Raw genomic sequence first — 18,196 nt, forward strand, 5'->3', positions numbered from 1 at the left:
CTGCACATACAATACTGTAACAACAACGTAAGATGTTTACACACGCTTCGAAGAGTGTTCAATGTCATCGCCTGCATCAACGCTTAAAGCTCGTCCGATATTACACCGTCGTGTAGACTGTACTTGTCTCTCCCCCAGTTTGCCGGGTCGCCACCAGGCATGCATAGCCCGAGTCTCCAGAAGTAATCCCTGTGGGCGAAGAGCAGCTGCCAAAGCTTGAGCCGAGCCGGAAAGCCCGGCAGCCTCTTCATCAACACAGCCTCGTCGTGCTGTGCCTTTGCAACCTTTTCCAAGTCCTGCACTCTAGCCCCGAGGAAGCTGCTGTCCCCTTTCGCGATGCAATTCGCATCACTGTCGCCGCTGCAGACGACTACATCTTCGAGGGAGGGCGAAAGCTCCGTTTTGGCGATATAAAACTCGCCGCCGTGCGGCTTGAATCCCCACTCGGCGAGAGGGAGAAGCGGCACCGGGTCGTCGGCGTGTGTTACGCGACGGTAAGTTCGCATCAAGAAATCCTCTTCCTTCTCGTTGTCCAGTCCGAAGACGGCATCGAGATAGTCACATAGGCCCTGGTTGCCGACTTTAGGCTCGCCAAACGTGGTGACGACGATGTTGTCCCAGCCGAAAGACACCTTCAGCTCAAGAGAAGCGAGCATCGCAACGGCACCGCCGAGACTATGACCAACCAAGTGGATGGGGTAGTCGGGGTATTGCTCTCTCAGCTTCTTCAACTCGGGGATGACCAACTTCCGCGCCTGACGCCACGATGCCAGGAAGCCCATGTGGACGGTGCAGTCTTCGCACTTGTGCTTGGGTTCCTTGGGCGCCTCTCCACCATCATCCGGAGACGGATAGGGCACATACTCCTGCGGTATAGTACTCAAATCAACAATGGTGTTGGAGATACTATAGGTGCCGCGGAATGCGACAATGATGGCCTTCTCCCCAACTTCACCGTTGAGCCTGTCCTCGTCCCCCGGCCTGCGAGTGCCGTGGTCCACAGCGATATAGCCGCAGCTGTCGCTCAGCAGAACCCCTGTATTCCATGTTGAGACCAGGGTGAATGATGGAAACTCCTTGCAGCGCGATACACAAGAGAATGGCTGCGATATGCCTGATGTGCCGACGCAGTAGGTTATATCGACGATTCGCGATGTGCGCTCGAGGGATCGGAAGAGTTTGACGGAGACTGGTGGTGGCGGTACGTCGTTGTTGCTATTATTGCTCGGCAGCAGTTCTTGGTACGAGTTGCCGGGCGGTGTAGCTGAAGTAGCTGAAGCAAGGCCAACCAGTGGCACGAGCTGGAGGAGGTAGAGGAGAGGTCGCATGGGGAGGAGCATGTTGTCGGTTTGAGATCGCCTTGCATCGACTTTGGAGAGATGTGAGCTATGGTCAATTGCACAAGCTGGAAAGCATTGCTCGAAGTTGTTTGACTTCACAATGTCACCGTCCGATTGAAGTGGGAGAATCGTGTGATATAAGTGCAGCGATTGAGGAGAATGGGCGTTGGTAAGTTGGTTGAATTGAGCGAGGATGGCCACGATCAATGGCAAAAGAAGCCTCAGAGCATGACCCTCCAGTAGCGCATGACGACGATTGCACCTGTGAGGTTCCTGCTAAAATAGTCTTTGTTGGTTTGGGTGTGCGTGTGCGTGTTCGGCGACGAGACGCACAGGACGGGAAGGATACCGACGTCTCAGGGTGATCTCGTGAGGTGAGCGTGGTGAGGTCATACGGCCATGCAGGAAAAATATAGGTAGCTGTAATTAGGTAAATGCTACGAATGCGGAGGCGCTCGGCCAAGCGACGATTGCCGATAAATGGTTGGCCCTGAGCGGCGCTATGCCCCTGGAGGTGGGAAGCGGCTGCCGGGGGGAAGCCTGGGGTTGGGCTGTCATGCCCCGCGAAATGCTGCCAATTCCGCCGCCTCCTGTGCTCTCCCCCACGGTTCCCTCCCTCACCTGCTTAGGGGAGCCCTTTGCTGGAGAGTTCTATTTCGGCAGTCTCAAGCGTACAGTGTATGGGCTGAAATCAATGATTTTATATCGGGTCTTTCGTCAAGGAAACCCGGTCTTGTCGTCGAGGTCTGCAGTTTCTATGTACAATCCCCGAAAACAGGAGATATTAGCCTGCTCCGGTCTGAGATGCATTCGTGACCCTTCTGCGTGATACGCCTCAGCGTACGTTTCTTTGTTTGCTACATTATGCATGGCAACACTGTTTCCTTTTTCCATGTTCGTCCCAAAATTGCCTTCAAACGACAGGAACTGGATTTATGCTGGAGAACCTCGATCTGATGTCGTCCGAGTTGGACTTGCATCCAACGGCTCTCCTGGCGCGCCTGTGCGACCGGGCAGCGTTGCTTGTGCCGTTCCCGGCGCCACCGTCACACACAACCGGAACAGCGGCCTTCCCGGACGTCTCGTAATCGGCAACACTGCGGAATAATCTTGTTAATTTCAAGCCGGGCAAAGGCAAGCAGGTTATGTGGTGTACTTACCCATCATCACCCGGGCAGACCTTCTCAATGATAGTAATCGTCCCGTTTTGCCATATGAACTGCACGAGGGGGTTGTCACAGGCATATCTAGCCGTCCTTCCATCGCTTGGCACTGGTACCGATGAAGAGTTTAGGTGGCACGGCGTGTTTAGGATTGTGCTGTCGTCGTTGAATGTAAAGTCCAAGGAGTCCACCGTTTGGCCTCCGTCTTGTGACTCAGCAGCGAAGGTTTGGATCTGAAAGTCGTCAGGCAGGTTGCAGTTGGTTGACTCGACCATAGCCATGAGTGAGTCGGGGACGGCTTCCATGTACGAGACCATGGCATGGGCCGCGGGGGCGACAACCAAGAGAAGTGACAGCTTCATGGCTTGCAGTATGTCGGCGCGGTGTTATCAAGTACTAGAGGATATTTCAGACGAAGGATGCCGGGTTCTGATCCAGGGTGTGTTGAGGTTTGGAACAGTAGTGAAGACTGAAGAGGCGAGATGGTTTACTACGCTGGTCTTTTGATCTGCTGCTTCCTGTAGCTTGACCTTTAATATGGCTGGGTGAACACAGGATCAGACCCAGATCTCCGTTGTGTACCTTGCAGATATACTCTCAGGGGCATGGCTAAACTCTCATGAAAGGCCAGCCGCCTGCCGATCCTGATGCAATCATCCGGGCCGCCCGCGTATACGGGATGGCTGAGGAGGATTCCTAGCTCCAGTTTAGGGGGACACAGATAGATACCAGCCGTCATTACGGAGTAGGATGGGCTTGTATGGAGAATGGGCTCCGCGAAAGTGAGAGGTTGATGCTCGCATAAACACACAAAGCGTTGCGTCGGTTGGCTCTATCCAGGGGAAGCCTGAGTTCTGATTGGCTTCTGTATGTTTCATGTTTCCCAGTCTGGCATCCTGCACTGGACCGCCGGCTGTTAATCCCCGCTGCTCCCTTTGGGAGAAAGCAAGGTCCTTGCTGGGGCAGATCCTTGCCCGTCATTCGTGGCACCGGATCTTGTTCGGGTGCCCCTACGTAGTAAAAGGGGAGCACGGGAGGCAGTGCTCAGGGGGTTGGCTGGGATTAGTGTACCGGTATTCAAGGGCAAAAACCTCTGGCGGTTGGGTGCTTCAAAGGTAGAGCTGCAGAGGACCACTTTGTCAGATTATCGAGGAAAGCGGTGAAGCAGACTCTGCTGGGTTGGCAGAGATGCCACTGCGCGTCTCTGGAGCAGCTGGCTTCACTTGGCTGGCCTACAAAAAAAGACCCTGCTGGACTTCGGGCCATCACTATGTAACTTGCTGTGTCTCTCAAGACAATCGTGCCTGATGTAGATACGAGACGCATGAGTTGCATTGAGACTGGTCACCAAAGACATAGCATATAGTGTAGCGGTCTAGATGTGTACAAGGCGTGCTGATTCGGCGTGCCAAAAAGCCGGCGAGCTGCAGCAGAGGATCTATACCCTACGATACTTGATTGTCTATATTCGATTAACGATGCTTTTGTCTATCCGTATTCAAACTCAGTATTGAATCATTTGACCTCTCCCTCTCAAGTTCTTCCACGAAATGAACAGACCAATCAACACTCGGCGGTGAAAAAAGCACCAGCCCCTCCACTCCACTCCAGTGTCCCGGCTGGCACCACGACTGGACCCGTCTGCAAAACCTGAAGCGGAAGGCCAGTCAAATCCTTTCGCTAACCCCAACCACGTGACCACACAAACCCACACCGAAAATCCCATCCACCATACCGCGAACTTTTTTTTTCGAGAAGTTCTCCTCTCTCGACCATCACGACTACTAACCCGCCCACCGCCCATCAGCAGCCAACATCGAGCAAGATGGCCAAGGAAGCGCCCGCCCGCACCGGTCTGTCCACCGGTCTTAACCACGGCCACGTACGTCGCCTCACCACCCCGACCTGAACAAGTTTTGCGAAGCTTTCGAGAGAAAGATGGACACAAGACTTTTCAGAAATATCATCCCCGCTTCGTCTCACCTCGTGGAGGATCTCTGCACATGCCCTCTCTTCCACGAGGGGAGCGAGCACTATGCCGCTTTTGCAGAAGATGGACGCTGACCGGTTGATGTGATTTCGGTAATATAGAAGACCACCGCCCGCGTCGTCAAGCCCCGTGTCTCCCGTACCAAGGGACACCTGAGCAAGCGCACCTCTTTCGTCCGTGACGTCGTCAAGGAAGTCGCTGGGTAAGTCAACAACACTCTATTACATTTGGAAGTGGGAGAATCCCGGGCAGAGCAGAAGGCTGGAGTCGCGGGAAGACTCGACACTTTGCCCAGGATGGGAAATGCTCGGGATGCGAGACGTTGGGCACCTATCAAAGAACCAAGTGCTAATTCTTCGTCTCTTCTTACAGCCTTGCCCCCTACGAGCGCCGCGTTATTGAGTTGCTCCGCAACAGCAAGGACAAGCGTGCCCGCAAGCTCGCCAAGAAGAGGCTCGGTACCTTCGGCCGTGCCAAGAGAAAGGTCGAGGAGATGACCCGCGTCATCGCCGAGTCTCGCCGTGTCGGTCACTAAACAAATCAAAGAATTCGGGTGTACTGGCATTTTTGGGTTGGCATATGGGTTAAGGCGTGGTCACAAAAGTGGTCTTTTTACAGACTCCCTCACGGTTTCTGATATGCTGCATCAAGGAAAAGCTGCAGCTCACGACAAATACCAAAATTTCAAGCATGCCCATTGCTACCTAAACTGCTACTTTGAACTTGCTTGGTGCATTCTTCTTCATGGTGACGCTGCTATTGCATGTATGCTTTAAGGGAAACGACTCTAGACACCTCTATTCCAATGACTATGCCATGTCATTCCAAGGTCAACCCCTTATTAGTTGAACTTATGAGCGACAAACTGTAATCAGATCTGTACAAGGAACAGCTGCCCCGTCTATTTCTTTCCAGGCAGTTTAAGCCATTTAGGAAGCTTCTTTGCAACGTTGCCATCTCCACTTCCTTCTCTCTTCTCCGGTTTTGATGATGAAGCTGCGGGATGGTCCTCGTCCCTGTCATCGACGCCTCCCGGTATATCTGGTATCGTAACATCTGTAGCCTTCTGGGCAACGCTGCCTTTGAGGAAGGGCTTCTTGCGGATGTCTGTTGGCACGCTATCATCCCAGACCAGGCTCAGAAGTACGCTACGCGTGAGCTTATAATCGTGGATCAGTCGGTTTTTTGTACCATCCTCGTCTTTGACGACAACCTTGCTGCCGGGTACAACTAGCCTGAAAGCCTGAGTGTTGTGTGCCATGACGGACCTAACTCCCTGGTACAAAGTTGCGCCGGTGGCTTCGTGTCCAAAGGTCCATTGCGCAGAAGTGTTGTCTGGGAAGCGCACTTTAACTGCTACCGTGGAGACAGCAGCTAGACGGGCTTCCTCGGCTTGCGCTTGCGCCTCGAGTTCCCTGTCAGATAACAATCTCTTGTTTTGCGAGCTTTGCTGAAGTCGACTCTGATGCAGCTGTGCATGAGCGATCGTCGGGGTGTAGTCGTTTTCTTGTACCTCCGCAAGAGCTGCTGCCGGCGTCGTACCAGTTGGCGCACGGAAGACACTGACCGGCTGCAAGGGATCTGCTGGTTCTGGCCGATCTATTTCCATGGCATCTGCTGCTGTATCTGTCTGTCCTAGCACTTCTTGCGCTGGCGCTTGCTGTTTTTGCTGGGTCTCTGAAGCATCTGGGCTTTGTGAAGCTTCGGCTTCTTCCTCGGGGGCGGAAGACTGCACAGCCGGCTCGGCTGCCACAGACTGGCTTGTTTGCTCGGCAGCAGCCGTTGGTGCTTGACCGGTCTTTTTCGCCTCAGCCTCAACCTCAGAGAAGAACTGGCTGATGTGCTCCATGGCCTCATACAGAGTCTGGTCCGTCTTTCTAAAAGACAGTCGGATCAGAACACTGCCTGAATTGTATCCCAGTTGTGATAGGGTCTTTTGGAAGTCGCTAAACGTAGCCAGCTCCCGGCCCATGATGTTCAGAACTGGCGTTTCGTAATACATCTGGCCGCTCCCGCTCGCGCTTCCGCTTGTTGTTTGTGCAACCCCTCGTGCAGTAACGTTAAGATTCTTGCCTTGGCTGACAACGCCGCTCTCGAACTGGCGCAAGACCTTCCATATCGTGAAGTCGCTAGGGAGCTTCTCGACTAGCCGGCCGTTCGGGGCCGCGTTGGCATCTGGTGCTGGCAGTTGCAGTGCGACGGAAACGACGGAAGGCGTGTTGGATTTCTGAACGAGCTCGAGTTTGGCACCAGGAGTGAGACCGCTCACTCGCCAGACGGAGGACAGATCTACTTGCTTCTGCTTGTGTCTGTCGTGACGTTAGCTTCCCAGACAAAGTGACGTGTATGATTTGGTTATCTTGGCATACTTCAGGAGGTATTTATCACTTGACACGTTGAGCTTTTTGCAGGCTTCTTGGAGAACATCTATCAGATAGGTGCCTGGGTTGACCTTGACAGTGGCTCTCCGCAAATCCGTGCCGATTACCACCACATGTGACGACATTCTGACGAAGAAGAAACGCCTTTTACAGGCAGCCTAGGATTGTTCTCGGCAAACGAAATACCAGCTTAAATCGAATCGTAGATTGTCTTTTGGTGTTTGGGGTGATGTGTCGTGTCCGCTGTGGTGTTGGCGGGGTTGAGTGCTAGGCGGGGGGGAGTGGGCAGCTGTGTTGCGTCAAGCTCGTAGGTGGTGCTGTATTAGTCTGGTGGAAGATGGCGGAAGAGCGAGGAAAGACAACAACCGCAGATCCTTGGCGGCGTTCTGTGGCAAGAGGTTCGAATATTCCTCCAAGGAAAATCACTGTTCCGTTGAATACAGTCGTTGCGAGAAAAAAACAATCCAGTAAAGTCGAGGCACTTGGCTTGTGAGGTGAGGTCAAGTAAGGTAAGGAGCAGTACGCAAGTCCGAAGGCGGTAGGCAGTTAGATGCTCCGTCAGCGAAGGCAACCAGGGGGCGTGCATCATCGCTGAGCACCCGCTGAAAGCTGCCCAGGAAGCTCGGGCCAATCAGCAAGCTTTAGACCGCTGTAGGTGGATTTTCCGACCGCTTCGGCCGCGCCATGCGTGTTTGCCTTGCCCTGCAGCAGCAAGAGCAACAGCAGGTGCTACGCTACCTCAGCATTCCGATCTGGTCAACTTCAATCGCAGCTACCTTACCACGACCCGCCATCGACGACATCCTTCGACGCAACACCAAGGCTATCCACGGCCGATCCCGCGATTCGTCACGACGTAAATTCGAACGATAATTTCATTTCGATCCTCGGCCGAAGTATCCAAGTCCCAAGCGGTCCCTCGCTCCAGGAGCCAATATGGTATGCTCTTCATCCCCCTCCCCTCAGCCTCAAGATGCAAACCCCCAGCTAACTCAGTCTCCAGAGCTCCCCCTTCTCCATCAGTCCGTCTCCCCCTTCCCGTCTCAATACCGAATGATCCAAATGCGATATCCTAACCCTTACTTCTCCAGATGGCGGCGCCTGCGTCGCAATGGTCGGCAAGGACTGTGTCGCAATAGCCTGCGATCTCCGCCTCGGCCTGCAGGCCCTGACTGTCTCCAACAACTTCCCCAAGGTCTTCCAGTATGGCGACGTCTTCCTTGGCCTGACCGGTCTCGCCACCGATGTCTCGACTGTCGGTGACCTCTTCCGCTACAAGGTCAACATGTATCGTCTCCGCGAGGAACGCAACATCGCCCCCACCACCTTCGCCAACCTCGTCAGCAGCTCTCTCTATGAGCGCCGTTTCGGCCCTTACTTCGTCTCGCCCGTTGTCGCTGGTCTTGACCCCAAGACGGGCAAGCCCTTCATCTGCGGCTTCGACAGCATCGGTTGCATCGATTTCGCCAAGGACTTCATTGTCTCTGGCACGGCGTCGGAACAGCTCTTTGGCATGTGCGAGAGCTTATGGGAGCCGGATCTGGTATGTGGCACCAACCTGCGGGTGAAAATTCGCAGAAGCTAACATTAGATTCCTGCACAGGGACCCGATGAACTCTTCGAAACTATCTCTCAGTCACTCTTAAACGCTGTTGACCGAGATGCCCTATCCGGATGGGGCGCCCACGTGTACATTATTGAGAAGGACAAGGTCACTAAGAGACTGCTCAAGGGCAGACAAGACTAAATTTTACGACGGGGTTTGCTGTGAAGGGGAGCTCGATAGAACCGCTACAATGAGAGACGGTCTCTAACTTGTACCAATAGATGGAGGTGATCCACTATGACAGGGCTATCGAAGCCTACATGAACTAGACGAATGACCTTGATTTACAAGACTATGGTGACGGTTTAATGCCTCGATGTAAAGCTGCTGTGGTCTATGTACAGCTCTGTGCCGAAATGCCAGTGCTTCTATGGTACAAGTGATCTATGATCCAGCTTGGGCTGGGCTTTATCCATCTAATTCTCCTTCTTCGCCTTGGAGGACACAATCGTCTTCTTCTGACTAAAGAACGATCTCTCAACAGCCTTGAGACCCTCATCGATGAAACTGTGGGGTAATTAGCGCTTATTCATTAGTAGCGAGAGCTTAGGATAAACTTACATAACAGGGGCGCTGATGTACAAGACCGCCTTCCACTCGGTCCAGTTCAAGGGCAGAATGGAGAACAGGTTCTGAAGGAACGGGGTGTAAAGAAGGGCAAAGTGAAGAGCCATCGAGAGAGTGATGGCGTAGACAAGCTTCATGTTGGCCCAAAGAGGGAGCGTCAAGAGGGACTCGCTGGAGGACAGTGCGTTCATCGCATTGAACATCTCAATAGTGACTAGGATGGAGAGCGATACTGTCGAGGCTGACTTGGCAGAGCTGTTTGAGAACATTTGGCAGCCGATTTCCGGGAAGTCGGTAGAGCAACGGTGGAAACGAGCCAGGTGCGAGAAGTTGATCTGAGGACCTTCGGGGTTGTACATGAACCACCAAGCGTAACCGGCCACAGTAGCGACACCGACATAAGTACCAATGATAAGGTAGCGGAGGAAAAGCCAGCCACCGATGAGAGGTTCGTCGCGCTTCCTGGGCTGGCGTCTCATGATATCATGGTCGGGGGGGTTGAATGACAAGGCAGTGGCGGGAAGGCCGTCGGTGACGAGGTTGACCCAGAGAAGTTGAACGGGAATCAATGCCTCGGGCATGCCAAGGGCGGCAGTGAGAAAGATGGAGACGACCTCGCCGATGTTCGAAGAGATGAGATAACGAATGAATTGCTGGGTGTTGTTGTAGATTGAACGTCCCTCCTCAATGGCAACCTCGATGGTAGCGAAGTTATCATCGGCAAGCACCATGTCGGCGGCGAGTTTGGCGACATCGGTACCGGAACCCATGGCGACACCAATATCGGCCTTCTTGAGTGCGGGTGCGTCATTGACACCATCACCGGTCATGGCCACAACCTCTCCCTGCTGCTGGAGCAGATCGACAAGCTTAGACTTGTGGCTGGGTTCAACACGGGAGAAGAGAGATGCGTTCTTGGCAGCCTCAATCGCCTCGCTGTCGCTCAGGTTCTCGAATTCTCTACCAGTGAAGCTCTTGCCCTTGAGATCCTCGAATTCACCGAAAACGCCAATCTGCCTGCAAATGCTCTCTGCAGTGTTGCGGTTGTCTCCAGTGATGACAATAACGCGAATTCCAGCATCCTTGCACTTGCGGATAGAGGCGGCAACCTCGGGGCGAGGGGGATCCAACATGCCAACCAAACCGAGGAAAGTCAAGTTCTGCTCAATTTGAGCGTACTGGGCAGTGGTTTTCGCCGACTTCAACAGAGGGTTCTCGCCAATGTTGTCAACACTAGCGAGGGCAATGACACGAAGACCACGGTTGCCGTAATCAACGATTTCCTTGGAGATTAAATCCGAGAGCTTGCTAGTCAAAGCCTGTCGCTTTCCATTGGCTCCAACAAGAGCGTGCGAACACCGTTCAAGGATAGACTCGGGAGCACCCTTGACGAGGAGCTTCTTCTCTTGGCCATTTTGGACAACGACAGACATGCTCTTTCGGTCTCTGGAGAATTCAAAGGTGGCCAGACGGGGAAGCTGGCTCTCGTATTGAGAGCTAGCGTAGTGGACGCAGTCTTCGGGGTTGCTGTGGGATGGAGCACAGGGTCCAAGCTTCTCAACCAGAACTCTGAGAGCACCTTCGGTAGGCTCGCCGACGTTGGAATAGGTAGCACTCCTGGCGTCGTATGCAAGCTTGGAATCGTTGCAAACGGCAGCGACCTCGGTCATCTGGCGAACGGTAGCAGAGGAGCCAGGCAGATCCGTGACCTTCTCGCCACCAAGAGAAATTGAACCCGTGGGAGCAAAGGTGGTACCCTCGACATCATGCTCGACAAGACCTGACCCATTTTCACTGAGGTAGACGAGCTTGCTCACACTCATCTGGTTTGTGGTGAGTGTACCGGTCTTGTCGGAGCAGATAACACTGCAGCTTCCCAGAGTCTCGACGGATGGCAGGCTTCTGACAACAGCATTCTTTGCAGCCATCTTACGAGTACCAAGGGCCAAGCAGGTAGTGATGACAACAGCGAGACCTTCGGGGATAGCAGCAACACCAAGGGAGACAGCGATTTTCAAGTAGTAAATAGCACCCTTGGTGAAAGATCCGTGGCTGGGGTCGCTGAAGTGGGGGATGTTGATGAGCCACACCAGAATGCAAATGACCGTGATGACCTTGGCAAGGCTGTCGCCAAAGTCATTGAGCTTCTGCTTGAGAGGAGTTGGCTCCGAGATCTGGGCGGTGATGCTCTCGTGAATATCACCGATGGCAGTCTGAGAACCAGTGAGAACGACAACTGCCTTTGCGCGGCCAGTAACAATGGTTGTTCCAGAGAACAGCATGTTGACTTGGTCCTGCAACACAGCCTTCTCATCCGCGACAACATGGTCATGGTGCTTGCCAACACTCTCGCTCTCTCCAGTCAGGATAGCTTGGTCAACGGCGAAGTTGTTGCTCTCAATGGTAACGAGCCTGCAGTCGGCAGGAATACGATCGCCGATGTGAACAGAGACAATATCACCAGGGACGAGGTCCTCGGCCTTGACGCGGCAGACTTGGCCATTACGAATGACGTTGGCCTCGTTGGCCGAGTATTCCTGGAGGGCGGCGATGGCTTTCTCGGCGCTGCTCTCCTGTGAGACACCCACGACAGCGTTAAGAATCAGAATGGTCAGGATCTGGAATATCGGCATTGTTAGCTTGGGAAAGTCTTGGTATTGTGGGTATCTCGCATCAAGGATTACGTACCACTGCTGGGTCGACGAAGGCGCTCCAGCCTTCCTCGTCGTCAAACAGTGCGAGCACAAATGAAACGGCAGCTGATCCCAGAAGAATCAATACGAGTTGGTCCTTGAACTGCTCGAGGATGAGCTCCCAGAGGGGCGTCGGAGGGTCTTCGGGAATGACTACGGAAGGATAATTAGCAAGGAACCATCGCGGGGTTCGCGTCGCAAAGCAACTCACCATTCTTGCCGTACTTGGTCCTCGATGCGATGACTTGGTCATCGGTCAGACCAGTGGTAGGATTCACTCCCAGAGTAGAGAGGACCTTTTCGGTGGGCGAGGCGAATGCGCTCTCCATCGCGAAAGCTGCGCCGAGCGCGGAACGTGGCTTATTAGGAACCGGCAGTGTCTAGCCGATCTTTAGCGGCCGTCGGGGTTGATGCTGCAGCGGTGATGGACAGGAAAATCTCTTCAGCAGAGATGGAAGAGAAGAGAAATGTAATCCGAGCCAAGTACGAACGACGGTTTGAGGTATGAAATATATGAAGGAGAGAAGGTGCTGGAAAAGTTGCGATCAAATAGCCAGCATATCTTATTGCAGTCGCGGTGGGGCAAGAAGCTGAAATCGTCGCTGAACAGCCAGTTTCCAATACGCTCTACGTGTTCGTTCAGTGGCCCAGATTGCCTAGCTCCCCCTTCTGGAACCTTTTCTTTGCCGTCGAGGAAAGATCCCGAGCTTGTCCCTCTTCGGCTAGCGTCGGTGGGGGCCCCTGCATCAAGAATCAAGGCTCCCAAGGTCCCAGCATTCACCTGTGCGTCCCTGTCCATATTGGTGCGGCCGCGAAGTAAGAAAACGTGGGGCAATAGCCAATCAACATTACACAACTACAGCCGATAATCCGGAGGCCGTAGGGCAGGAGTGGAGGGGGATAGCTCTTGGCCGGAGAATCTCCACTGGAATTCCCCCCAGCTGATAAGCCTACAGTCTACCGGTATGTACTGAAGAAAGGCGCTTACATAACAATGACTTCACGTGACTGGTTACAAATTCCCGATCCGATTGTGCACTATCTCGCCGTCCCCGTCTTTCCTAGGTTGGGACTAAGCCGCTCCGGAAGCACTTCGTCTCCTGCCGAGACCGAGTCAGCTTTTGGAACGAGGCCGACCTACGGGGAACGGCCCGCATGCATTGCATCGTCCTCATTTCTTGCGTAAGGTAGGACGAAGGCGTGGGTCATTGGGGCAACTGACACCCACTCTCGAGTCTCGGGGTCTCTAGATCTCCCACATATCCAGCGTCATTTGGTATGGAGATGCTAGCAAGCCACGGAGGTCCATAGTTGGCTGCAAGAGCAAATGACCGGTACAGACAACTAGACTGATGGCCAGAGTCCTTTGTCTCTCGCTTGCTACGCCGCGCATCGAGACATGGCGCTGATGGGCTGCCGCCTGTCACCGCCATATCCAGTTTGTCATGTACGGGCGCGCCACTCTGAATCAGGCCCGCATCGAGCTTCAACAGGTACTCCGAACAGGCCGCAGCTTCATGTTCCGGCCAGACGTGTACTACGATACTATCCAGGTCCCATTGTCGACGCAAGATGCACAGATCTTGACCCGACAACGATGTGTACTAACGACGCATCTTCTAGTCCGGTGGGTTAGCTGCATGTTGCAGCCCAATCCCTCCCGACCGGTTTGTTGGTAGATTCGCCGGGTGCGACTTTCCACTGCAGGTCCGTACCACGCCGCGACTTCTCGTGGGAGCCAAGCCATGCAGCTTGATCGTCGTCAACGCCTTGAGGCCGGTCTAGCAAGAACGCTGAATATGTACTCCCGATGCTGTGGCCTCGGCTGGGGCCTTCCATCGGTCAATTAGTTACTTTCCTTACTTATCTCCTTCCTTACCTTCTCCGTGCTGTGCCTCCGCTGTGAAAGAGCCTTTCCCACCCTCAAACCCTCCTTCCCTCCTTTGCTCTAGCGACCCCCGCTGGCTAGTCTTCCCGTTTCTTGACTAAGGAAGTCCATGCCGGCGACATCATCCCGTTCGGCTTCAACCCTCTCAAGTCTCCCGCGGTTAGCAAGCAAATTTGCACCACTCACCTCTGGTGTTGCTACCGTACATCATGTTTTGAATCCTCTTGGACCTGCTTTTTGCTTCCTTTTTTGGTGTCTTGGAACCCAGTCTTACCTCTTCTTTCTTGGACTTCACAATGGCTTTGCCACCAGACTCTGCATCTCTTGGATCATGTTCCCGCTCCAGTTCTGTCCGAATCAACCGTAAGACAAGTCACGCCACGTCAATTCCCCCTTCGCCCGATTCACAGCAAGCTTCGACCAAGTCGGACGAGATTTTCGAAGATGTTGACCTTTCGTCTGGTCTCGACGGTCTGCACATTGACGGTTTCGAAGTCTGGGATACTCTGAACAGCATGGTTGCTTTAGGACTAGAGCCCAGCAACGGCGATTCCCACGACAATCTCATTCCGTTCCCCAGGATTTCAGTCGACGATAGTGACGACGCTCCTGAACTCTCTGATTCGGACATGCCTTCCAAATCCCGTGGCCCCTTTCACAAGTGGATGAAAACCCTCCAGAAACGAGCCAAACAACGGCCCCGACTCATGAACGCAGAAAGCACTTTGCCATGGAAACTCCTTGACCCGGCTGATAGGTCAGCGCTTTCTCGGAAAACCCGCCACAGGAAGTCATCATCAGGCTCGTCTTTCGGTTTCGTTGCAGCGATGAAAAGTGCTAGTGTCAGTCTTGCTAGTGGCAGCGATGTAACGCGCGTTCGGGGCAACAGCCGTCGTTCATTGGCATATTCCAAGACCGATTGCAGCAGCCGAGCCTCCTTCTCCGCAGCAAGATTCTCAGAAGACAGTTGTTATGTCGAATGGCCAGCTGAAGTTGACCCATTATCAACCGAGCGTGCTTTGCAGCGCCGGCGCATCTTGGAGGAGCTAATCAGCACAGAAGAAGGCTACATTGGGGATATTCGCTTTCTTATGAATGTAAGTTTCCAAGTAGAGCTCATGAAGAAACGCGGATAGCTAAGTTTGGCAGGTTTACATCACGATTCTTGCTTCTCTTCCAACTTTGCCCATGGGACTCAGATCTTCGATCAATCGGAATCTCACGGACATTGTTGAACTCCACGAAGAGCTTTTGGGAGAGCTTCATCGAGTAGTGCCGGACTCGGAGTACACGCAAATTGAGATTCCTCCAATGACTAACAAACCTGCCGGCCGTGGTCATCAGCGATTACGAAGCCTCGATTCTGTACCGGAGGATGACAGGGCCATAAGCTGGCTACAAACCGCACCTGGGATGATTTCAGAGGCTCAGATTGCCGGCGACGTGGCAAAGGTGTTTAGCAGAAAGGCAAGTGGCACAGCGATTACAATTGTCTCGGTGAGGAAGACGGCACTAACAGAATTTGCAGATGAACCGTTTCTTTATCTACGAAGAGTACGGGGCCAAGTACGAGATGATGATCAAGGACGTCGCCTCAGCTCATCGTACCATGCCGCAATGGGACAATTATCAAAGGGGTATTGAAGCATTAGCCTCGTCATTGGGTTCTGTGAACACCCATGTGGACCAGTCAAAGAAGTCACTGACAATTGGAGATCTACTCGTCAAGGTGAGCGGACCCTCGTCATGGATATGAATAGTGTCACTGACATTCACATTCACATAGCCAATTCAGCGCATCTGCAAATACCCGCTCCTGTTCGCCGAGCTTCTGAAGTACACACCCGTCGCAGACTGCCCAAATTCCCACATGGAGGTCGAAAGCGCCCTCCTCCGACTACGCGAGGCAACCGCCGAAATCAACCGAGCAACCAATGATAGTCGGATGAAATCCACCTTGGAAAAGACGTGGATTCTCCAAGATCGTCTTGTTTTTGCCGAACAGGTAATTTCCTAATCTACCGCCGTCGGAGTACTGTTGCTGACTGCATGAGAAGAAGCTTGACGCAGCATCAAAGAACCGGATCAGATCATTTGGCCATGTCGACCTCTGTGGAGCGCTACACGTTTGCTGGCAGACCAAAGAAGGCCCCAGGGGGCAGTACATGATTTGTCTTCTGTATCACAACGTTCTGTGCCTAGCCTCAGCAAGCAAGGTTGACCAGATTTATACGATCCAAGCATGTATCAACCTGAACAGCATCAAGATCGAAGAAACGGACAATGGACGAGGTATGTGCTTTTTTCCAAGCGGTCTAGGCCTCAACACTGATTGATGTGAAAGGTCTTCAATGCCACACAGCCCCGTTTTCGTGGAAACTCGTGTTCGAAAGCGACTCCCAGCTGTACGAGATTTTAATGACTGCATGTTCACCACGAGAACAGGACGAATGGCGAGGCAGGCTATCGAATGCCGCCAGGGAAGAACAAGAGCAAATTGATCCAAACTTATACAGTTCCATGTCTCTTAGCATGAAGAGCCTCGGTACAGTGTTTAGAAAACCAGGTAGGCCGTCAAATCCTGTTGGCCACCACTATTCATAACTGACAGCTAAACAGGCACTGTTGCTCGTCGAATATCGATTCATCGCGCCACAACGGTTGGCCCCAAGTCGCCGTTATGTCAAGTCATCTTGAAAAACACCAGCGTTTCACGAGATAGTTCAGACGCTATTTCCAACCCACCCATCAACCGCTCGCAGTCGTTGCTGATGACAAATCCTCGCATTCCGATTCTTGCCCCCCCGCGAGGTGAAAGAGCTAGGCTGGAGGCTCTTCTATCCGACATTTGGAGTCGAGACATACTTCCGTTTCCTGGCATGACTGGCAGATCCCGCAGCGAACATCTCGTGCGAAGCTCTGCGAGTACCATGATGCGGAAATTGAGTGTTGCGAGCATCGCTAGCTCTTTTGCAAAAAGATCCAATAGCGTTGCCAGCATAAGCAAGCTTGTGGTCGACGACGATACAGGAGAAAAACAAGAAAGCATGCATCACGGACATTCTTCTAAGCTCTGCAAAGCCGAGAGTACTAACGTCGAGCACGGTCCCGATGACGAGATTGATGAAACAACAAAGGCTCGGTTACCCAAAATCGACGACGATATCGAGGTTACAAGCACGGTTAGCGCACCAGCAACCCCGATGTTGAATCCCGCCAAGATTTTTGTGCACGCAGACCCCATGGGACAACTCCGGTTAGGACGTGGTCAAATACCTGGAGATACATTCCCATCAAGACCGACAGTTTTGCGCACCGCGTCTGGAAACAACCTGCCGCGAATCCGTGGAGCCCCAATTGCATCAAAAAGATCACCTTGTCCGTCAGAAAGGGATGGCAGAGATCACCAAGACCGGGCTCCAAAAGCACCTAAGCTCTCCCACAAGGCATCGATGCGCTGGGGGAAGGTTGGTGCATTAAACAGAGAGGATTTAGTGCAGGGAATCAGGAGCTTCTTCCGGTGAGTATCACGATCCAAATGATAGAGGGAGAGGTGGAGGTGGAGAGGGAGAGGGGAGAGACCCCCGCCCCCCGGGAGGTGCGTGTATGTGGGCGTTTGTGTGTATGATGGCGATTGACTTGGGTTTGGATGCCAGAAGTATGAAGATACCACATCCTTTATTTGCCTCTCCTTGGCTACCTTAATTTATGGCCTCCCAAAGGGGACTTGTGTGTCCATAGCTATTCTTAGTCCAGGCTGTCTGGTCGTCTTATTGACGAGAGTATAACGATACCCATCCATTTTATGATGCCCCTAGAACCATTGAAGCACTTTCGCCTTGTGATGTCAATGAGGCCATCGTGACTGTTTGCTAAAGTGGCTCAATTGCGTCCGCAATGCCTTGCTCTGGGGATGTCCGTCTCCTAGGTTGCAACATTCAGCTCCCGCCCCAGCCCCACCATAGCTTACTGCCACGGCCAGTGAGGTGATTTGCATTGGGGTACATCAAGGCAGGGTGGTGCGGCAACCGGGGACATGATTTCCAGGGCAAACGTTCCTTCCCCATCTGGATCATTCCAGCCGCAACGTGTGAATAGCCCTTTGGCCTATTTCTTGGTCTGAGATTAGTAGTGACGTACTTCGCTGGTTCGATGCAGGAACGCTCATAGTTCCCGGGTACCTAATGGCTACGTACCCGAGCAACAGGGCAAGCACGGATCACGCTGTTGCCCCGCTCCCTGCCTGGGCAAGCTCCCAATGGCGGGGCAGTGATGAAAGGCAGTCGCGTGTTTCCGCACCTATGACGTAGCTCCCGAATCACGAGCTACCCAGCTCCCGCCCTCTCTTCGCCCAGCTGAGGGAGCTCCCCTCTCTGTCTTGCCAGTTTAAAAAGCCTACAGGAAACTCTTCCCCAACCTTACTCTACAGATCAATCAATCAATCATCTACACATTTTAAGATACCCGACGACCTTCGTCTTTGACACACATCACTACAAACCAAGAGACCTCTAACAGAGCTCATCAACCAAACACCACACACCAACCCTTCCACACCACACCACCAC

The 18,196-nt window shown here is 53.2% G+C and overlaps 7 protein-coding genes across 7 annotated transcripts; 3 read left to right on the plus strand and 4 right to left on the minus strand.

Annotated features, from left to right (window-relative positions):
• Nucleotides 1-83: 83 nt before the first annotated feature.
• On the minus strand, nt 84-1,340 carry EsH8_I_000775 (Alpha/Beta hydrolase protein; the record flags this gene model as incomplete). Its single annotated transcript, XM_083268188.1, has 1 exon — nt 84-1,340. The coding sequence occupies one exon, from the start codon at nt 1,338-1,340 to the stop codon at nt 84-86; it is 1,257 nt and encodes a 418-aa protein (XP_083118626.1).
• A 913-nt stretch (nt 1,341-2,253) lies between these two features.
• Nucleotides 2,254-2,865, minus strand: EsH8_I_000776 (uncharacterized protein; the record flags this gene model as incomplete). Its single annotated transcript, XM_083268189.1, has 2 exons — nt 2,254-2,437; nt 2,501-2,865. 2 exons carry the CDS (start codon nt 2,863-2,865, stop codon nt 2,254-2,256), a joined length of 549 nt encoding a protein of 182 aa, XP_083118627.1.
• A 1,463-nt stretch (nt 2,866-4,328) lies between these two features.
• On the plus strand, nt 4,329-5,028 carry EsH8_I_000777 (60S ribosomal protein eL36; the record flags this gene model as incomplete). Its single annotated transcript, XM_083268190.1, has 3 exons — nt 4,329-4,385; nt 4,595-4,695; nt 4,866-5,028. The coding sequence occupies 3 exons, from the start codon at nt 4,329-4,331 to the stop codon at nt 5,026-5,028; spliced, it is 321 nt and encodes a 106-aa protein (XP_083118628.1).
• Nucleotides 5,029-5,394: 366 nt separating this feature from the next.
• On the minus strand, nt 5,395-6,999 carry EsH8_I_000778 (uncharacterized protein; the record flags this gene model as incomplete). The annotated part of the gene is made up of 2 exons (XM_083268191.1): nt 5,395-6,802; nt 6,863-6,999. The coding sequence occupies 2 exons, from the start codon at nt 6,997-6,999 to the stop codon at nt 5,395-5,397; spliced, it is 1,545 nt and encodes a 514-aa protein (XP_083118629.1).
• Nucleotides 7,000-7,810: 811 nt separating this feature from the next.
• Nucleotides 7,811-8,621, plus strand: EsH8_I_000779 (proteasome core particle subunit beta 3; the record flags this gene model as incomplete). Its single annotated transcript, XM_083268192.1, has 4 exons — nt 7,811-7,813; nt 7,878-7,896; nt 7,966-8,417; nt 8,478-8,621. The coding sequence occupies 4 exons, from the start codon at nt 7,811-7,813 to the stop codon at nt 8,619-8,621; spliced, it is 618 nt and encodes a 205-aa protein (XP_083118630.1).
• A 275-nt stretch (nt 8,622-8,896) lies between these two features.
• Nucleotides 8,897-12,069, minus strand: EsH8_I_000780 (calcium-transporting ATPase; the record flags this gene model as incomplete). Its single annotated transcript, XM_083268193.1, has 4 exons — nt 8,897-8,987; nt 9,042-11,665; nt 11,736-11,893; nt 11,952-12,069. The coding sequence occupies 4 exons, from the start codon at nt 12,067-12,069 to the stop codon at nt 8,897-8,899; spliced, it is 2,991 nt and encodes a 996-aa protein (XP_083118631.1).
• A 3,087-nt stretch (nt 12,070-15,156) lies between these two features.
• EsH8_I_000781 (uncharacterized protein) lies at nt 15,157-15,645 on the plus strand (the record flags this gene model as incomplete). Its single annotated transcript, XM_083268194.1, has 2 exons — nt 15,157-15,357; nt 15,415-15,645. The coding sequence occupies 2 exons, from the start codon at nt 15,157-15,159 to the stop codon at nt 15,643-15,645; spliced, it is 432 nt and encodes a 143-aa protein (XP_083118632.1).
• Between the last annotated feature and the right edge of the window lie 2,551 nt (nt 15,646-18,196).

Source organism: Colletotrichum jinshuiense, chromosome 1 (assembly GCF_051148585.1).
Source record: "Colletotrichum jinshuiense chromosome 1, complete sequence".
NCBI lineage: Eukaryota > Fungi > Ascomycota > Sordariomycetes > Glomerellales > Glomerellaceae > Colletotrichum > Colletotrichum jinshuiense.